This window comes from Barbus barbus (genome assembly GCF_936440315.1).
Source record: "Barbus barbus genome assembly, chromosome: 2".
NCBI lineage: Eukaryota > Metazoa > Chordata > Actinopteri > Cypriniformes > Cyprinidae > Barbus > Barbus barbus.
The window spans coordinates 38,612,120-38,631,704 of NC_136730.1; the positions used below are offsets into that span (position 1 = coordinate 38,612,120).

The 19,585-nt window shown below is 36.9% G+C and overlaps 1 protein-coding gene across 1 annotated transcript in view; it reads right to left on the reverse strand.

Annotated features, from left to right (window-relative positions):
* Window positions 1-19,585, reverse strand: part of LOC306884143 (unconventional myosin-IXAa) — a 120,745-nt gene that overhangs the window by 34,640 nt on the left and 66,520 nt on the right. Inside the window, exons 3-11 of the mRNA XM_079439837.1 lie at window positions 19,264-19,358; window positions 19,120-19,182; window positions 17,143-17,242; window positions 13,586-13,639; window positions 9,335-9,432; window positions 8,775-8,901; window positions 6,981-7,070; window positions 4,572-4,688; window positions 3,207-3,341 (exon numbers count right to left, since the gene is read on the reverse strand). Coding sequence (XP_079295963.1) covers window positions 3,207-3,341; window positions 4,572-4,688; window positions 6,981-7,070; window positions 8,775-8,901; window positions 9,335-9,432; window positions 13,586-13,639; window positions 17,143-17,242; window positions 19,120-19,182; window positions 19,264-19,358 — 879 coding nt within the window. The remainder of the gene's footprint in view (window positions 1-3,206; window positions 3,342-4,571; window positions 4,689-6,980; window positions 7,071-8,774; window positions 8,902-9,334; window positions 9,433-13,585; window positions 13,640-17,142; window positions 17,243-19,119; window positions 19,183-19,263; window positions 19,359-19,585) is intronic.

The following is a 19,585-nucleotide window of genomic DNA, read 5'->3' on the forward strand; positions in this document are numbered from 1 at the left end:
TAATAATCAATATTCATGAGGAATCAACAATAACAAGGTTCCTGGCTGTTCAAGCCTTTCTTAATTTCACGGCTTTTCCGGTCTTGGAGATCTGCACAGTTTTATAATTTGCTGATGGACTGAGAGAACTGGGTGTCATAAAAAAAAACAACACAACACAACATTTCAATCATCCTTTTATGTTCCAGAGTGTTTATCAGTACCTGGATATTTCATAGTAACATGAGATGTGTGCATAACGTGCATCTCACAAAACCTGTTATAACTACAGTACGCAGGTAATTCTTTCCTTTTTGGACTGCGGCCAGAACAACAACACAACAGGCCTGCAAAGTGTTTTCATGTTCCTCTAGAGGAGACTTCCTTTCGCCGGCCTGAGGTTTTGTGGTCTTTGCGGTTTAATAATATGAAAGACATTCTTAACATTTTGTAGCTTTTTTTTCTCCTCAACTGCTTCCTTGGATCGCTGGGAAAATAAATGAAACAATAAAGGATATAATCCTAGCAGGGTTTCATACAATCAGTGGAATCTCTCTCCTATTTGCCCATTAAAAGGCAAAAGTATCAAATCAGCAGAACAAAGCAGATAATCTACACTTATCATTCAACTTCCTGTGTAAGGAAGAGGAAGAAAAGAGGGAATTAGATTTACAAGAAACCTTTTCACTGTAGATTTTTCATCATGATAATATGATATATAATACTATTGTTCATGGAAACAAAGTTTGATAAAGATTGATGACTTTTTTTGTCAATGAGAGATAAAAGAAGCTTATAAATGTCTGTTCATAATGATAACCATAGTTAAATGCATAGAAAACAAACTGTGCTGCCACTTTCAGTTATGGGTTTGTTCAAATCCTCAACTCAAGGTATGAATAATAATAACAGTGTTCTTGTACTAATAATGTAACCTTTATCTGAAGCGCTCTGAAACTTCAAGCAACCACATGCACTCTATTTGGCTGATAAGGGAAATGCACTCAAATAGACTCCAAATCAAATAAAATACATTTACAGCGTCTCCATAAATGGAACAATGAAAAAAAGCCCATTAATGGACTAATGAAAGCACGTGTGGTGTTGCGTCTGGCTCCAGCATGGCTGTATTTATGGGCATCAGATGGCAAGTATGTAGGCGGGACTTTCTTCCCTGCCACACTTTCATAATCTAACACTAACCTGCTTCTACTAGTAATACTACAACTGTAGTTTTAAATTACGGAACTCAGTTCGGGCAAACAATCTGAACTAATAATGCAACCAAATAAGTTAACTTTTTTTCAGTCAAACATTAACTAAAACTCATAATCTGTGAATCTGTCACATTCCATGTTTTGTGTAGATAACCTGGGTATGGTCTATATTAAACATTCAGTGTTACCACACGACATACTTGGCAATACACTCAGGATGTGAACTCATTCCTGACATCTGAATCCAAGAGTTTCCCACTCTTAGAGTAATTAAAGCGTGGAACTTGGCAGACGCAACAAAATTCCTGCACTTTTATCAAGGAACAAACAGAAAAACTGTTGTGGCAATACTCGCTAGACTTTCCAATGAATCCAATCAAAAATTCCATTACTAAGAACATCAAAATTACCCAGAATCCTCAAGATGAGTTCAGCATGAGCTTAGACTGAGCAAGTCATTACCATTCCCATTCATCTCAATGGAAGTTGCTTGGCTGGAGCAGGACCTCCCAGCAAGGCATGATTTAAATACATTTTTTGAACCAATCACTTAAATTCAAATCAATTGAATTCACTTTATTGTCATTGTACATGGTACAACGAAATTCTGTCTGGTGAGTCTCAGTTACAAACTAAACAAAAGAAAAACAACTTAAATCAACCAACAATAAATAACAAATAACAGTTACAACAACATAAAGAGCAGATTATGTCACTAGCTTGAGGGTGCAAAGGGTGAAATAGAGGTGGCAGCTCTTGGAAAGAAGCTGTTTGTAAAATGCCACGTGTCTAATCATGGACTTATGGGAAAATTACATCATGACAACACTAATTGGCTGATGGTACCAAAAAAATAACGCTATTTTCACTCATGGGAAGACCAGCGAGCAGGAAGCTACCTTGAAACTCCTAAAACAGGTATATTATAAAGTGAAGCAGATAAGCAAATTTGACTTTGCTCACAGGGATCATTTGTCAACATAAGCAGAAATGAAGTGCTAAACCCACGAGTGATAGACTATTATTTGCACATCTGCATAAAGCAACACTTCCTATGACAGTGTGTGATTTGTGTGGATAAATGTACCTCGTGCAAGCAAATCTGTCAAAGTGAGTTTATCAAATCTGGACACTGTACTGACTAGAAACTTAAACTAACAAACCCTCTTTAAGCAAACATATACTTTGAGGTGCGTCACAAAGGCACGGCTTTGACAGGCGGTCATTACCGTGATTGGTTGCCTCTTTAGTCATCCTAAGAGAATGGGCTCATTGAGTAAACACATTATTACAGAGACGCAATTCTTTGTCTGAGGTTGAAGTAAAGCAACCTTTTTTATTGTCTCATTATCAAACGGTTTATTTTGTGTGAAACTGCTACTATTAATGAGTCTTCCTCACATGGTCACACAGCCTAAGGCATTCATCAACCCAACCCATTAAAGACTTCTCTAATGGTTACATTTAGTATGATGAACTGATTTTTTTTAAGTTTATTACCATAAAACACAGAACAGTTAAACAAAGACAGTTCCGAGAAACTAGATTTCCACAAAAAAAAAAGTTGAGCAGTGTTTGCTTGTGTAGAGATTATCACAGTGCTAGGATGCAGGTCATTCCCAGGGCATTTTTAGGTGGTTGCTTATTGGCCAAAATAAAAATTGGACCATTCTCAAGTTTCTATATTCTGGTCCCTACTAATGCAATTCTCAAGCAAGCTCAAGTAATGAAAAACATGTGTCCCTATATGCTGTATCGATGATAAATTCATGCACTTCAAGCATAGCTGGAAGTACACAAAAATAAAGATCGCAAACCTTTGATTCGGCATTCAGTCCAGCAATATGTGGGTACTTATTTTATTCTGTGTGCAGTCAAAACAACTTGAGTCATAATTGCTGCCAATAAATCTGTTGTTAGGCTATAATCTTGAGCTGTGTGTGGGGAGAGAAGCTGATGGTTATCTCTGGGTCTAGCTTTTAAATGAAACGAGAGAAAAAAAAACATTACCTGTTCCAGCTTAAAAATGTGCTGGTTGAAATAGTGCTGAAGTCTCTCGTTGGCGAAGTTGATGCAGAATTGTTCAAAGCTGTTGTTCTCATAGTCTTCAAAGCCAAAGATATCAAGAACCCCAATGGACAGGATCTGAAAAGATGATGAGATGGGAAGAAAATTAAGAACAGAAAAGTACTCATTTTAAATGCCTGGTGATTTTAAGCACATTCTTGCGTCAGCGGTAACAAATTGTTGGGGGCAATAGTGTTCAGATGTCTGCACTATTAAAATAGACAGTATCAGTCAAGCAACTAGTGATACACGTCTACAGGTTAGTTAATATTAGCTAACTTGCTCATCAAGATTAGAGCAAAATTAACACCATGCACCAAATATATATTTTTTTAAAACGCAAAGGCAAATTACATGTGCGTGCAGCTCAGTCTCAGTTCTATTTATTATTGTTATTAATATCATCACCATAATTCTTCTTATTAGAATGATTTAATATCGTTTTTACTGTTTAATAGTAAAATAGTATTACTTCTAGTAGTGTATTTGTTCTAGAATTTTATAATGTGCTTAAAATTTAAATATAGTAATATAATAATTAGAATAATGATCCTGATTTATCAGGAGGGTGGCAGAAAAATGTATAAAAAAAAAAAAAAAAAAAAGAAAATCTCAGTTAGATGTTACCCCAAATCCCAAGTAGGTCTAAGTAGTAGAAGTGACTGCTATTTTTCAATACTGAAAATACAGTTTCATGGCTGGTAAAAACTCCCAAAATGCATTTTAACTGTTACATTCTTCAACTGGCTGCTTTTCATGCCTTCAGTCAACCCATCGAGTGCAAAAAGCTGAGAGCAAACGATGACTACACTTCAGAGACGAAACAATGGGTTTCTGTGAATTAATGTTTAAAAGGTGAAGCAGGCTAACGTGAGCTGAAAAATATTACAATTGGTTGAAAATGAACTTCAGCTGTGCCCCTAAATGTTTAACTAAATTATTCTAATCAATTTAATCAAGTAAGCTTGTGTAGCCTGATCTATCTGTGTTCATGCACTTGCTTAGACTTTATCTCAGGCTTTACTCTAACAAAATGTTCGGCAGAAATCTTCAAATTAATTTTACATAACAGCAGGGTCCCAGTCAGTGTGGCTGAATATATCCCATTACATAATGTCTCCATCCATAATTTAGAGATTAAAGCAGTGAGAGCCACAGAAAAACAGGGTATTTCTGTCAGATAAACTCATATTCCTGCTGTGTAATGTAATTGCTGTCAGGTGACTCACTAGGGCTCCACTGTCATCTATGAAGCTAACACCCCTGCAAGCATCCAGCACTTATTCTTTGGTACAGAAATGATTTTACCTTGGCTGATTCTTCCAAGTCTCTTTGGTTGAGCAGGGCGTGATTGATTCGGAACACAATCCAGTCAAAAAGGGCACTGTAGAGGGACTTAGCCATGGAGTCCCGTACCGTCCCAGCCTGCAAAAACCATCAATTTGATTTAATTATCATGACAGAGACATTTTTGACCAACATAGATGTGAAAATGTGATGATGAAATGCAAATATGTTCACTGAGACTAATCAATATTTGGCAATACTTTATTCCAGTACAACTTAAGCTCTTATTTGAATTCTTCAATTAATTATTTGAGCTGGCTAAAAAGGTGGAACTACAATTCTAGGAAGATAAACCTCTGGTTAGGCATTATTTGTTTACGGTAACATGCCTGCGTGCTGTCTTAACAACGAATAATAACATTTATTCAGATTTTGGTTCATTTTGGTTTTGCTTAGCATTTCATCACATCATGTTTTGGGCAGGACATGCTATAATCGCAAAGACATATTAGTTAACCATGGTAAAACTCAGTTCGGCAGAGTCGAGTACGCCATTGTAGGTATAGCCTTGATCTTGACTTCAGCTGAACCAGAAAGAAAATATTTTTTCAAGGGCCAACCACAGTGATTAGAAGTGTTGATTTAGAGGACTATCGGATGAACTGGAAGAGGAATCTGAGCTGGTTTTCATTAAGGACTGTGGCAGCCTCTCGCAAACAATCAGAGATATGACAGTGCGCCATATGTGATCCTTCTACATGAAAGCGTTGCGTGTTCTGGGTCCACGTCACACAGAAAATCCCTGGGAGACTTGTTTTGCTTTCAAATCAGCATTACTCAAAATGCAACCAACATGCATGACCAATAAGGGTTATCTGCTCTCAGTCGCTGAGGTCAAACATCTGCTCCTGTCTCACTACTGTGGTCATCAGTTTTAGAGTAGGAGATGTCGTGACTCAGTAGGAGTCTTTTGTGATTTGGGCCTTAGTGAGATAGAAAAGTAAATCCAAATTTTGGGGAAGCAAGGTCTATTCTGTATGGCACCAGCAGACTGATTCAGACTCTTTTTTTTATTAGGAGATATGTATGATACTAGTGGCTTTAACCAAGTGAAAGCTGACAAAAAAAAGAAAAGAAGAAAAAAAAAAAAACATTCCTTTGAGAGTGAACAGTTGATGAATCCTATTAGAATGTAGTTAAAATACCCCTTGCTTTTGTCTTACTTATAACATATTATATAATGTTAAACAATATCACATGCGTGCACGCTGTTTTTTCCTGAATATTCATTCAATGACCCATTCATGAAATCAGCCATTTGAAAAAAAATCAAATGAATGAATGACTGCATTATTCACTCATTAAGACAGGTTTTAATTTCATATTTTAAGTATCATTACAATATGTATGCATTCAATTAAAAACTCCATTAGCATTATTTATCTATTTATGCAATTGCAATTGTATGCTGAGCTGCATCTGAGCAAACATTCTGTGTAAATATCTCTAGATGTCACCTCTGCAATGCAAAGATGGATTTTGTTGATATGCTATGATTTTAAATGATTAGCAATATCCCTATAGTGTCTCAATATTGTAATATTGAATTTACTGATTAAATGTAGGAAATTGGCATAAAAGATGATGCACACTACTTATAGGGTTAGAAAAAGAAATGTATAAGGTACAAATGCCACTGTGAATCGACAATATTCACAATGTTGGTTAATTTGATATTTCCAGTAAAGTCATCATGCATATCTCTTGAATTTACAATAAATCAGCCAGCTCTAGTTGGAAGGGGACAAAACTTTTATTTGTGGTTATATGAATAACTTGACTCTATATCTGTAAAGATTTTAGGGTTTAAATCTGCAAGCATATGAAGTTCAAGGAATTTATTAAGTGCACAAATGGTGACTGATTTTAATAAAAGATTATAATGAAAGAGTTTGCCAGTCCATTATTTAAAGATGACAGGAGAGCAAGCTCTGAAAACCCCATAGCTGATTCTAATTATGATGATAGAGCATGGAAAAAGTCCTTGAGAAACACATTACTTTGCTGTGAAGGGATGAATTAAGAAAAATAGAAATGTTAAAAATTAAAACTGAAGTAACGCTTTAGGAATGCCCAAAAATTGACCATAGTTTGGATACTATTTATTATACTGCATTTAGTCATTTTAAAGTATTGATTCTCACATGCGTCCTTAACAATAACACGCAACATGAATTGCTAAATGTAGGTCATGATGCCTCTTATAAATTGTCATACAAGTAAAAAAGTCTCCTCCTAGCTCAAAAAACTGTTTAGCCTGACTGACAATTAACAACATTTTACCTAACATTATCCAAAATGACTTCATTCTGGTTACATCAATTAGGTTAATGCATATAAATCACAAAATTAAAAGATTTTTTTTCTTACCTCAGCCAGTTTGTATGGGACTATCAGCTTCTCGCCCACAGTCACTGTTTTCCGTGTTGTCAGGGCCTCAAACAGCATTTCCTCCTTGACCTATCATGATACAAGACAGGTTTCTCATTTTTAACATACAAAGGCACAATCAGACAACTACTTAGACTTGTAAAGTCTGCATTCATTCATACTATATCACAAAATCTCTAGTTTCTTCAGCAGTGAAACATACGGATCACGCTACAGCTTTAATTCAAGATGTGTTTAGTCACATGGATGGACATGGAGCAAGACATTACTAGCATCAAGCTGCACTAATGGCCGTGGGAAAGATTTCTTTTCAGTTGTTGACTTTGGGGCCTGCAATGCTGAATTGTCTTTTAAACATCCGGTAGCACTCAGAAAATTGGCTTTTTGGGTTGCTTAAGACAGAGAGAGACTGCAATGCAACACAATGAAGTTATATTCATCCACTTCTATATTCTAACAATAATATAGTAAATAACAATACAGCTATAATAATATTAGCAAATAAACTACAGTATATTGCCTTGCCTTAGCGGTATATCAATACAACTGTTTCAAATCAAAGTCTGTACACATGGTGCCAGAGACGATGTGGACAATCAAGAGACCTCAACACAGGCCAATGCTTGTTCATTAACACAGGAAAGGACCAAAATGAACCCAGCAGTGAACTGTGAAAAATATGTGTCTGGTCTATGCACACTAGGCAAAGATGTCTACATCTAATGTACAAATTATATAAACTCTTTGGGCCTGATGTTGAGTCATTCAACTCTATAATTGTGAACAGATGTGTAAGGTGCTCATCAAAGCTCTGGACGGGCCTCATCTGCATATATTACAGTGTTTTCAATGTTCAAGCAAGCATACACACACACACACACACACACACGCATTTCCTTTTCTCCGCTGTCTGAGGGCAAATGTATAAACACTTGAGTGGTCATTCTCTTTTTTCTTCAGAGAGATTCATGAAGGTGTGTCTAAAGATAAAGGCCAGGTTTGCTTTGATCATGCTATTCGGCCACAAGAGGTCCTGGTATAGAGAGGTATGTACATACATTATGTATGTGCTGAGTTCAAAGGCTCCAGGCAATCACATCCTATTTCCTGTAGGCCCATAGTACAGGGCTCCATGACCTTCATTCAGGAACTCAATCTACTTCCTTGAGTAGGCCAGTTTGCTGACCAAATCCTGTGCAAAAGGAACCCAACCTTCCTCTTTTTCCAAGAGATTTGTCTTGAAATGTGTGTATGGTGAATGTGGCAAGTCTGAACATATAGAGCTTGAAATGCTATATTCTAAATCTTGCTCAAATGTGGCAGATTTGAGCCCATCCAGATGATTTAATTGACCCTACACACATTTATACTAGATAGAAAGTACTTTTTTAATGGTTGCAAAGCAAGTTCTGAGAGTATGTGAATTTGCTTAATTTATAAATCAGTTCTTGAGCTTTACACACTTACTCACTGGCAGCGGTGGTTTTCGGGTAAAAAGCTCATTGGAGGTAAACATTATCAGTGAATAATCAGCTATGGACTACTTTCGTGCTACTTTGGTGTCCTAATTGAAGCACGAATGCTCCTGTCCTCTTACACTATTACACTGAAAAGAGTGACCAGTACTGTTAATTCTTCAAACTTCCTTTTGCATTCAACAAAAAAAGAACACGAAGGTTCTGAATAACATGACCTAAATGAAATCATGTCAGTTGAAATGACAATGCTTACAGTAGAGTTAACAATGTGTTTTGTGATTCAATGATCCTGTACCTCAAGCAGCTCTGATACTACAGGCAGAACTTCAGGATTGCAGATGTCTATGGAGTCATCCCGGTATATCTTCTTCTTGTATCGGATATTCCCTAAATGAAGGATAGCTGATAGCAGAGAGAATATCCTGCAAGGGAAAAGAAAATCGTTAATTTTTCTTACAAAAACACATCAATTCACTTCAGAAGGCCTTTATTAACTTCTTACTCTAGCCATGTGGAGAACTTTTTATGATGGATGGACGCACCTCATTTTGTTTCAAAATCTTAAACCCAATTCACTGCCATTATAAAGCTTGGATAAGCCAGGACATTTTGTAACATAACTCTGATTGTATTCGTCTGAAAGAAGAAAGTCATATACACCTAGAATGGCTTGTAATTTTCATTTTGGGGTGTACTATCCCTTTTACTTATTGGTAAATAAAATAAAAAGAAAATCATCTTTTTATATAATCTTTACAGGTTGGTATAGGGAACTTTTTATTTTTTTGAGTCATAAAAATTGCATGAAATGTTTTTGTGTGTGCATGAGGGGGCCAGTGTTTTGGACAAACTCACTGTTTGCGCGTGGCGGGAAGGAAGCCCACCATCTCCATAGCCAACTGCAAGCGCTCAAAGTCATGTTTAAGATCCTCCCCTTCAACTGTGAAGCAATCCTGCTGGTTTCAACAAGAAAGAAAGGTTACCAGCACTTCAAACAATTAAACACCAGTTCACATCACAGTCTGAGGTTTCCTCATGGGTGGTTTGCTATGGAATCGTATCATTTAATCACCTCTAGTATCTCTTCAAAATGCTTATAAACATGATGATGTTCCATTAATGTGTCCAAAAGGCTACAGCACATTAACACATAATAAGCTAATAGTATGTTGCGTTTCAGCTGCTTGTATGCATTCAAACACATACGTGTACAGTGGATCTGCTGCCTTTTTGGTTTTTTGTGGGATTATATGCTGCCAATGCTCCAGAGAGAAACTGTCAGGGTTTGGTTGATTGACTCGGAGCACCATGTCATTATGAAGTTTGGTCAAAAAAGCAAGAGCCGCCACATTTTTTTGGTTGAAAATTAGGGCCCTGGTGAATGTTAGCATATGCATATTCTGCCCATGCAGTGGAAAATTCAGAGTGATTTGCCTTTTACACACACACACATTGGAAATCTGGCACACCAGCAAAGGCAATACGTAAAGTAGCAATTTATGACTTGATTCATTCCATCAAATGGAACAAGAAAAGCATTTTCAGTGAAGCACCATCCCACAAAGTAAATCTGGATGAATCAATTTATACTTTCAGAAATCACAGCATGAAAGATATTTCCCATCTGCAAGATCTGTGAAGTGACATACTGCCAAGTATGGTGACCCATACTCGGAATTCGTGCTCTGCATTTAACCCATCCAAAGTGCACACACACAGCAGTGAACACACACACACACCGGAGCAGTGGGCAGCCATTTATGCTGCGGTGCCCGGGGAGCAGTTGGGGGTTCGGTGCCTTGGGCACCTCAGTCGTGGTATTGAGGGTGGAGAGAGCGCTGGACATTCACTCCCCCCACCTACAATCCCTGCCAGCCCGAGACTCGAACCCGCAACCTTTGGATTATGAGTCCGACTCGCTAACCATTAGGCCACGACTTCCCCCTTTCTGTGGTTCTCAATGTAGTGCTAGAAACATACACAATATGTTGTGACCATAACTATACTGGCCAGGATAATGCAATCGCCTCATTAAGCCAAAGCAGTTAATAACAGGACATATTTTAGCCAATATGATGTCTGATTTCTTAATTTCGCTTGTAAAATTCTACATTGGTGCTTGAATGCATGGAAAAAGACATCGGTCCGATTAGGCCCATACTGATAATGACGGCTTTTTTGATTGATTGACTTTTTTTAACCCCAAAGTACTACAATTTGATTCAATTTACAAATTATTTTTAGTCTGTAAATTGGCACTTTAGTTAATTTTTTTGTGTGTGCCATCATTTATATTGCTATCTGTCATTACAAGAGCTGTCAGCACTTCTAACGGCTTTCACTTTAGTCATGCAAAGTGTTGAGATCGAGATGTATATTGAATAAAAAAAGAATATTGTATCGGCCAACACTACAGATTTAAAAAAAAAAAGAAAAGCTACTGGTCCGAGTAGGCCCATATTAATAATGATGGCTATTTTTACGCAGTTGTTTTTTTTGCTGCGCGTCCCTGTATGTGCAATGCAGTGTGTATCCGCCTATAGACACATATTTACTAATGCACCCTCTAAATAAATCAAAAAATCAAAAATAGTGCGCCAATGACTTTAAACCAGGTTTTAGTTAGTCAATGGCACAATCTTTTTCAGTTGCCTTAAAATAGCAACGCGCCAACAATGCACCTGAACACACCTCGTTTTCAGACCAGCATGCCCATGGGCGAACAGATGGGAGCAAGTGCATTTGCTATTTAAACAATATACCACTTGATGTAAAAAATTATAAGAGCGTCAGGCTGAGCGTCGCATTGCACAAGGTGTATGATAGGGCCCTTAGTGTGAATGCTGCATTTTTTTTTTTTAAATACTGATTTATACAGTATTGATTTACAATATCTGCAATCATTTTTATATCGCTGCATGGCTAGTTAATCATTTCAAGGGCAGTCAGCACTTCTAACCGCTCTTTCACTATAGTGGTGCAAAGTCTTGTGTAGGAGATGTGGAAGCAAGACTTCTGCCATCCACAGAGGTCTGCTCCAGCTGGCAGAGCAACTGCTTCCTACTCACAACAACACAGTCAAATTTACACACACGTCCTCCCTTTAATGAGACAGTGTCTCCTTCATCGCCTCGCTTCATTACTGATGCCAAAATTATAGCATACCAGAGCAGTGGAAAGGCAAACACTGCTGAAACTCTATAAGCTTTATGGTTTGAACCCAGTCCTGCTGATTTGCTTTTTCTCATTCACATTTTCATGGTAGGAGATGTAAAAAAAAAAAAAAAAAAAAAATTCAATGTTGTAAAACTTCAAGCAAAACAGACCTGAGCAAACAGACAGACATATTTCACTTTGGGTATGAAGCAAAATGACATGGATACGATGCAATAGTTCAGTACAGAAGCTTCATGTGTCTTGTGCACTTTAACCCATTATGAACACTTACCTTCTGATTGCTGTTTATTTAAACACTCATTCATGATAACGTACACTGTGAATTGAAACATGGCACAGAAAGTCCAAAACCGGGCATAAACAGCAGGGGTCTCAAACTCTCAAACTCAAATTGCATGGAATGTATATAAACAACTGTATAAGTTTAAGTGTCTGCAAGTGTTTTTTTAGAATCATGAATTTTAACTATATATTGTACTAGGCCTGTCATTCAATTCAAAACATTTTTAGTTTAATTAATAACATGATATACCACTTGATGAATTTAGTTAATAACAATCAACTACATATCAAAATTATTGGAGAAAAGCGCTGAAATGAAGATAATTTAAAGATTGATTATCATGGCAGATGAGTAAAGCACTGAGTAGTCATTACAAAAAGTGTTTTCAGAATTATTAATATATTGTTTATGCTTTTCAGGTTTAGTGGCCTCATGATTAGAAAGGGCTAAAACCCATAACGATCAATTCCTATGATATTTCTAATTAAAACAATTGTTTCTTTCAGAAAAGCAGTTGTGCAGCACCTCAAAAAGACAGGCAAAACTTAAGGTGCGTCACTTCAACAGCCTAAATGTGTTTATTATAACAAGCGATCTATTGTTTTTGGACATATCCAGGAGCCGACAGTTTGACACCCCTGACAGAGAAGACACTGCATGAAGACACAGGACCAACAATCAGGAAATACAACCACCATATCAAAAACATGCCAACATACCCATGTTGATTTGGTCATTGGTTTGTGGGAGTTGTTTTTGTGTAGTGTGTTCAAGTTTATCTCGGACCTCTTGAAATCAAGCTTAATCTTAAGTATGTGGCTTTGCTTGATTCCAAATGCATGAAACAAATGCTTACAGCACTAAACAATCAGATCTCCATCAGTAGTCTAGTCACGCCATCAAACACGGAGCAGGAAAATCACTATTAAAATGTGAATTTAAAGAGGTTATTCCTAAATTACTATAGACAAGAGTTTTATTTCATCCTTCAAGTTTGTCAAAACAAAAGGAAAATCCACATTAATCCACTTGACCATTTAATGGAAGTTTATGGGGCTTATATTTTATATAACTGCACATTGAACATTTTTCAGAAGAAATTTATTGGTATTTGTACTAACCATGCATCTACAAAATTTTTGGTATTGTGACAACAGTATTATTTAGTACTGTTTAACCCATTTATTCTCGGCTAGTAAAGTCTGAGATTAGTTCTCCATGTCATTAGAGTCTCTAAGATCTAAAGTTTACATTTGTAGCACCTCCCAATGCAAATAAAGCTTGTTTGTACTGTCGCTTATCAGTCTTATCCAACCAACTGTTGTGTTTACTTGCCAACAGAGATCTGACCGAGATGCCCAGAGTTCAATCTATTTATAGAAGCAGAAGAATTGTATGACGCCAGATCAGGGAACACCTCTAAAACACAATGACCAAACCAAAATATGCACAGCCTAAGAGAAAGCCAGTGAGATGCAGTGAGCACACTAATTACATCCTGAGCCCCACAAACACACACACACACACACACACACACACACAGAGCATGGGAGTGGTGTACTGTGCGAAGGAAAAGCTATGGAAAGTGATTTGTGAAGCCAGTGACTCTTCTCTGTACAGCAATGACACATTATTTCAATACTGACCGGTTCGTTCTCATAGTAATTTTCCCAGTGCAGCCTGAGAGGTTTCTTTGTCATCTGGAAGTAAGGTAGATGGGATTAGAGCGGCATTCCACACAATGCCTGTTAAACACGTGCAGTTTTCAAATGGGGGAGCAAAAGCATTATAGAATATAGCCACATGCTCTGGGTTAGAATCACAAAGGCTATGCTCGGAATGGGATGCTGTCACACTACTCATACTATTTTCTTTAGTATGTATAGTATAACGTGCACAAAATTACACAAGGAATACTCAGATGACCTCCTGCATTTGCTAAAAGGTGCAGTATGAGATATGCCACAATGCAATAGACAATCTCCAATTTCCAGTTTGATTCAATTTTAACTGCAATTTCAATGTCTTAACTTATTATGTGACTGGACAAAACTGGATTTAAAAAAAAAAAAAAAAGCAAATTTACTTTTATTTTTTTTATTTTTTTAGAGACAACAACTGCCGTATGATATCACTGCTGCATTTTTAATTCAGTGAGTGTGTTCCAGTGCAGCATACCATGGTTTGAAACATTACTGCTGTTCACTACAAACGGTTTCACATGTCTAAAGAAAAAAGGGAGTAAAAATACATTCACTAAATTCAAATAGCCTACTGAACAGTATGACCCAAGTAGTCTGCTAATATTCCATTCCGACAAAGCAAAAGCACAAAATGACATAGATTACGACAAAAGATGACACAAACTGAGATGACATATCCTGAAATGGGATATATGTGAATTTTTATACCCAGGAGAAATTAATTTTTACCTTTATAAGGATTTATAAAATTAAGAAATTATTTAATTTATAAAGAATCTGGTAAAACTTTACAATAAGGCTGTATACAGTATGTTAACATTTATATTCAAATAGCTAACAAGAAAAACAATGATTATTAATCGTGGTTAAGTTTATGTATATTCTATATAATTAATAAATTAACAACTTAATAAATGCTGTAAAACTTGTTGATTGTTTGTTGTATCTAATGCATTAAAGGGATAGTTCACCCAAAAATGAAAATTTGATGTTTATCTGCTTACCCCAAGGGCATCCAAGATGTAGGTGACTTTGTTTCTTCAGTAGAACACAAACGAAGATTTTTAACTCAAACCGTTGCAGTCTGTCAGTCATATAAATGGCAGTCAATAGTACTCACGGCTTTGAGAGAAAATAAAAAAAAATACCCAGACAAAACACTCCTAATTGAGATTATAGATAGAGTGTCAATGGTCCATTTGAGAGAAAGGTGGCGGTAATAAGTCCGCGATTCACTATAAAGCAAGAAGAAGAAGAAGATGATGCGTCACGCACCAGATGCTGTGAACGTGCTCAGGACAGTTGGACCGGGTGGCAGATCAGAGGTAAAAAAGTATATAAATACTGTTCAGTTTCTTGCACAGACTGATTGTTTCGTGTCTTAAGACCTCAATGTATCGTCACAAGCCGCAGGGTTTCATTTGGTTTTGTCTGTGTATGTTTTTTTTTTTCTCTCAAAGCCGTGAGTCCCATTGACTGACATTATATGACTGACAGACTGCAGCGGTTTGAGTTAAAAATCTTCGTTTGTGTTCTACTGAAGAAAAAGTCACCTACATCTTCGATGCCCTTGGGGTAAGCAGATAAACATCAAATTTTCATTTTTGGGGCGAACTATCCCTTTAATAAAGAACTGAAACTTACTGTGAAACGTTCATGAAAACCTAATAATATTTAGTATTTGCTCTTGCCTAACAAGTTTTCAAAACGGTTTGACCGTTAGCAAAGCAAAACAACTAGCTAGATTAAATCTGTAAGCCACAGCCAAAACTTGGCATATATTTCTTTTTAATGTTTTTTTTAATGTGAATTCTCCACATTTTTGAGGCTTTAAGACATTAGAGATGGAAGTTAAGAAAGAGCAACTATAATGGCACTTGAAAAAATGACAAGAATTCACACCTCTAAAGTTTCTTCCTTATTAAGTTTCTCAGCTCACTGGAGCCTTGGACTTTTGTATAAAGAACTAACTTGATATTTCTGTTTTTCCCACTGAATACGTAACTGCACAGAGGAGTTTGTGTGTGCAGCCAGTGCCAGATGGATGCACGAGATCAAGGACAACAAGAGGGACTCTTGGCTGGAGACAACAGAGATCCTGTGTATGCGAAACCCCAAGACCTCTGCTAATCACTGTCAAACGCTGGTCAAAATTACTGAGTAGGAATGGGTCATGATGACTGTCAACCAAAAACCCACTAGTGGTTTTGCTATTTTTAGTGTGTGATGTGAAAGCTAGCCAATCAGACTGAAGATTTGAGCGGTTTTGAGAAATCTCTTCTAATTTTGTTTGCAATGGAAGATACACACAAACAGATATATTAGACAAAAACTGTTATTAACACATGCAGGGTTATTATTCCTGAGCATTTAACATTTCATAAGACAAAACAGTTACACAAAAAACAAAAAGATTGGACGGCTGCATGCAACAGCTTTTCACACAGAAACAAAAGCATGAGGCAGGTGTGTGTTATGGAAATGAGGGGCATGTTAGGAGCACAGGGCTGCTTTCTGTGGGGGGATTAGGTTTTAAAGCGTCTCTGTGTGCGAGACCACTGGGCCAGCTGAAAGGAATGAACTGTGGAATCTGTTTCCTCCATTTTCCCCTCCTTCCTGTTTGCCCAGTGAGAGTGAATCCGTCAATGGGTCTGTTACAGCCTCAGAGAGCAGCTGCCTGACACGCACTCATGACAAAAACTGACTCCACAAGGGCACAAAAAAAAAAAAAACTGCTACCATCCAATTTTGTCAACAAAGCTTTGTTAATTTTTAACAGTGGAGGCAGTACGCCATGGACTAGGGCTGTCACAATATACAGGTACTTATGATGAAAAAATTTAAATATTGATATCTTATTAACACTACACGTACCATAAAAAAATCCAGCTCCACTAACTATTAGGCTGAAAATCTATCGTAGTAGGCAGCAGTCCTGCACCTGTCCAAGCTGTTATTGACTAATTTAATTTATTGTATTGGACTGAATATTGAATAATTATATTATAGTGCCTTTTTAAAGATATAGACCCCAGGTTACCACACACTATAATTGTATGGAAAAGAGCAGCATGAACATTCTCCAAAAATCTCTCCTTTTGTATTCCATGGAGAAAAAAAATACATCAATTTCTATATAATAACTGTCTACTGTTGCAGCTAGTTCCACTTAGGCTCGAAGAGAAGACATTCAAGCAATTGGAAATTTGGAAACGCCCACACAAAAAGGCACAAGACTTCACGGAACATCTTCCGTAAGCCTGACATCAACATGCAGTGACACACTGACATAGTAAGTGATGTAAGTGGTCATGAAATCAGAGACCCTCCCCTCAATGAAATTCGATCGCAAGGAGACGCATATTATTAACACCAGATGTGAATGGTCATGTGTCTCGGCTGACCACTTGTGATCGGATCATCTGAGATGAATGTTAATACCAGTAGTAAATAGGGTCACTGATGGTGAGTAAAGTGCATGCAGCTGTATCAGGACGTACCTGATTGAGGTAATGGTATTCTTCAGGCTTTTTGAGGTGGAACAATGTCCTCTCCTCTTCACTCGCTCCTGCCAGCAGGTAGTAAAACACATGGTAATTCCTGGAAGAACAAACCAATGTAGCATCAGGTGAAGTATGAACATATTTGCCTATAAATACAAAAGGGTTGCAGTTTGGTCTAGACGGTAGCAGCTTAGCAACTGACTACCACCTTAACAAGTTCCTTAACCAGTCACAGCAGGTTTAAAGGCAGGTTTATTTAAAAAAAAAAAATTTTTTTTAAATATATAAAAGTGAATTTTAATTCAGAAATTGAAAACATTCAACAAAGAAGAAGTGCATTCAAGTCATTGTATATGCTCTCAGAAAAAAAGGTACAAACGCTGTCGCTGTGACAGTAACTTTTCAAAAGGTGCACTTTTGTACCTTTTAGATTCTAATATGTACCCTTTAGGTACTAATATGCAGTGTTGGGGAAAGTTGCTTTTAAAAGTAATGCATTACAATATTGCGTTACTCCATAAAAAAGTAACTAATTACGTTACTTTTATGGAAAGTAATGCATTATGTTACTTTTGATTTACTTTTTAAATTTGGGCAGGTCTTGATTTTAATATAAAATTTAAATCAGGTTTGATTTTAATATAAAAAAAAGTTCTCCTTTTACAAATGTGAAATACCTTTTCACAACAACAGTGAAATGAATAAGCCTCAGGCTCACCCTACAACTATTTCATATGGAATAACAAGGACATATTAAAAACAAATCTTTATTCTATCATACTTGGTTCAAGGAAGGTATTCTTTTAGTGAGACAATTCCCATGGGTACTTGTTGTCGTAGACTGGATTTCTTCAGAAATTCCAATAACCAGTTAAACCAAGAGAATTTGCTATTGTTTTTGACACAATTCCAAAGAGTGTGATGTTACTTTTAAAATATTGTAACTCAGAAGAAATCAGCATGGTTAATCCTTGTGGAAACATTTTCATTGAAAATGTTGATGTTTTAAAACAACAGTGTAGCAATAAGATCATAAAGAATGCTCTTTGTTCTGTGTCCTTACTAGAGGTCCGGAAATACTTTCGGGTTTCGGGTCGGGTTCGGGTTAATGTTTAACGAATAGCTTCGGGCTCGGGTTTGTAGCTAAACTAAAACTATATGCAGTCTAGCTACTTTCATAGACGCTCGCATACAGATATCAGAGAGATCGCGCAGTGAAAACACAGCATGGAAACGGTATCTGATTACGTAACTCACGTTACTTGTAATGCATTACCCCCAACACTGCTTATATGTACTTTTAAGATACCAATATGGAGTTTTTAGGTACAAATGTGTACCTTCTGAACAGCCCCAGTGACAGCTTTTGTACCTTTTTTTCTGAGACTGTTTGAATGGTAGCATTAAGTGTATTTAAGTGTGTCGAGATATATATATATATATATATAAATATATAAATATATAGTGTCATGTCATTGACCCAGCTGGTAAGGACAAAAACTGAGAATGACAAAGCTTTACTGATTGTCACTTTATTATTTTTTGCATCATGGTTTCAGTTTGATAAAGCATGTCTCCGATACTCAAGTATGACTGCTGTGATTAACACCAAACTCCCAAAAACAAGGAAATTATGGTCTGTTTCCTTCATAAACCCTCATGCCATGAAACCAGTGGGACTAGTAATGACAGTCAGGAGATAAAGCTGAGATTCACACACATAAACTGAACAATTACTCTGACAACACTGAACACTGTGGAGAAATGGTTTACACATGTTCACTACTGGATTTATTTCCTCAAGAGCTTCTACAACATCTGCACTCTCTCTCTCGAGTTTACATAAACTGTAGTCTAATCCAGTATAATAATGTCGATATAATTACAAAATATTTAAATTCAGCTGCTGACTTCATTTCTTAACTGTTGAAATGAATATACAACAGCCTCAACAAATGAAACAAGATCTCGTACCTTTCATTGTGTTCCTGATAGACGAGCCGGGACTTCTCCAGCAGGTATTTCTCCACATATGCTCTGGAGAAGAACAAACACCAAATTAGACAGGGGTTCAAACACCTCTACAACACTGCAGACAGAGACACATGCAGCTCTTACCCTCTAACTGTGCCACTTTCCTGATAGTTCACCTGGATGAACTTCCCAAAACGACTGGAGTTGTTATTATGGGCCGTTTTAGCGTTGCCAAAAGCCTGTGAACACAGGAAAAACAAACAGCATAAGAGAGGTGACAAATGTATGGAGGACTAGCACTTTCAATTAAAATGAAGGGTGGGGAGTAAGTAATAAATATGCTATGTCAAAGTGGGGTACAGTTGAAAGTTTATCTGAAACATATTTGCTTGCTTATTAGCTCCCGTTTCAACTTAATTTTCAACTGAAGCCCACTTTGACATACTATGGCTGCCACTAAAAACTT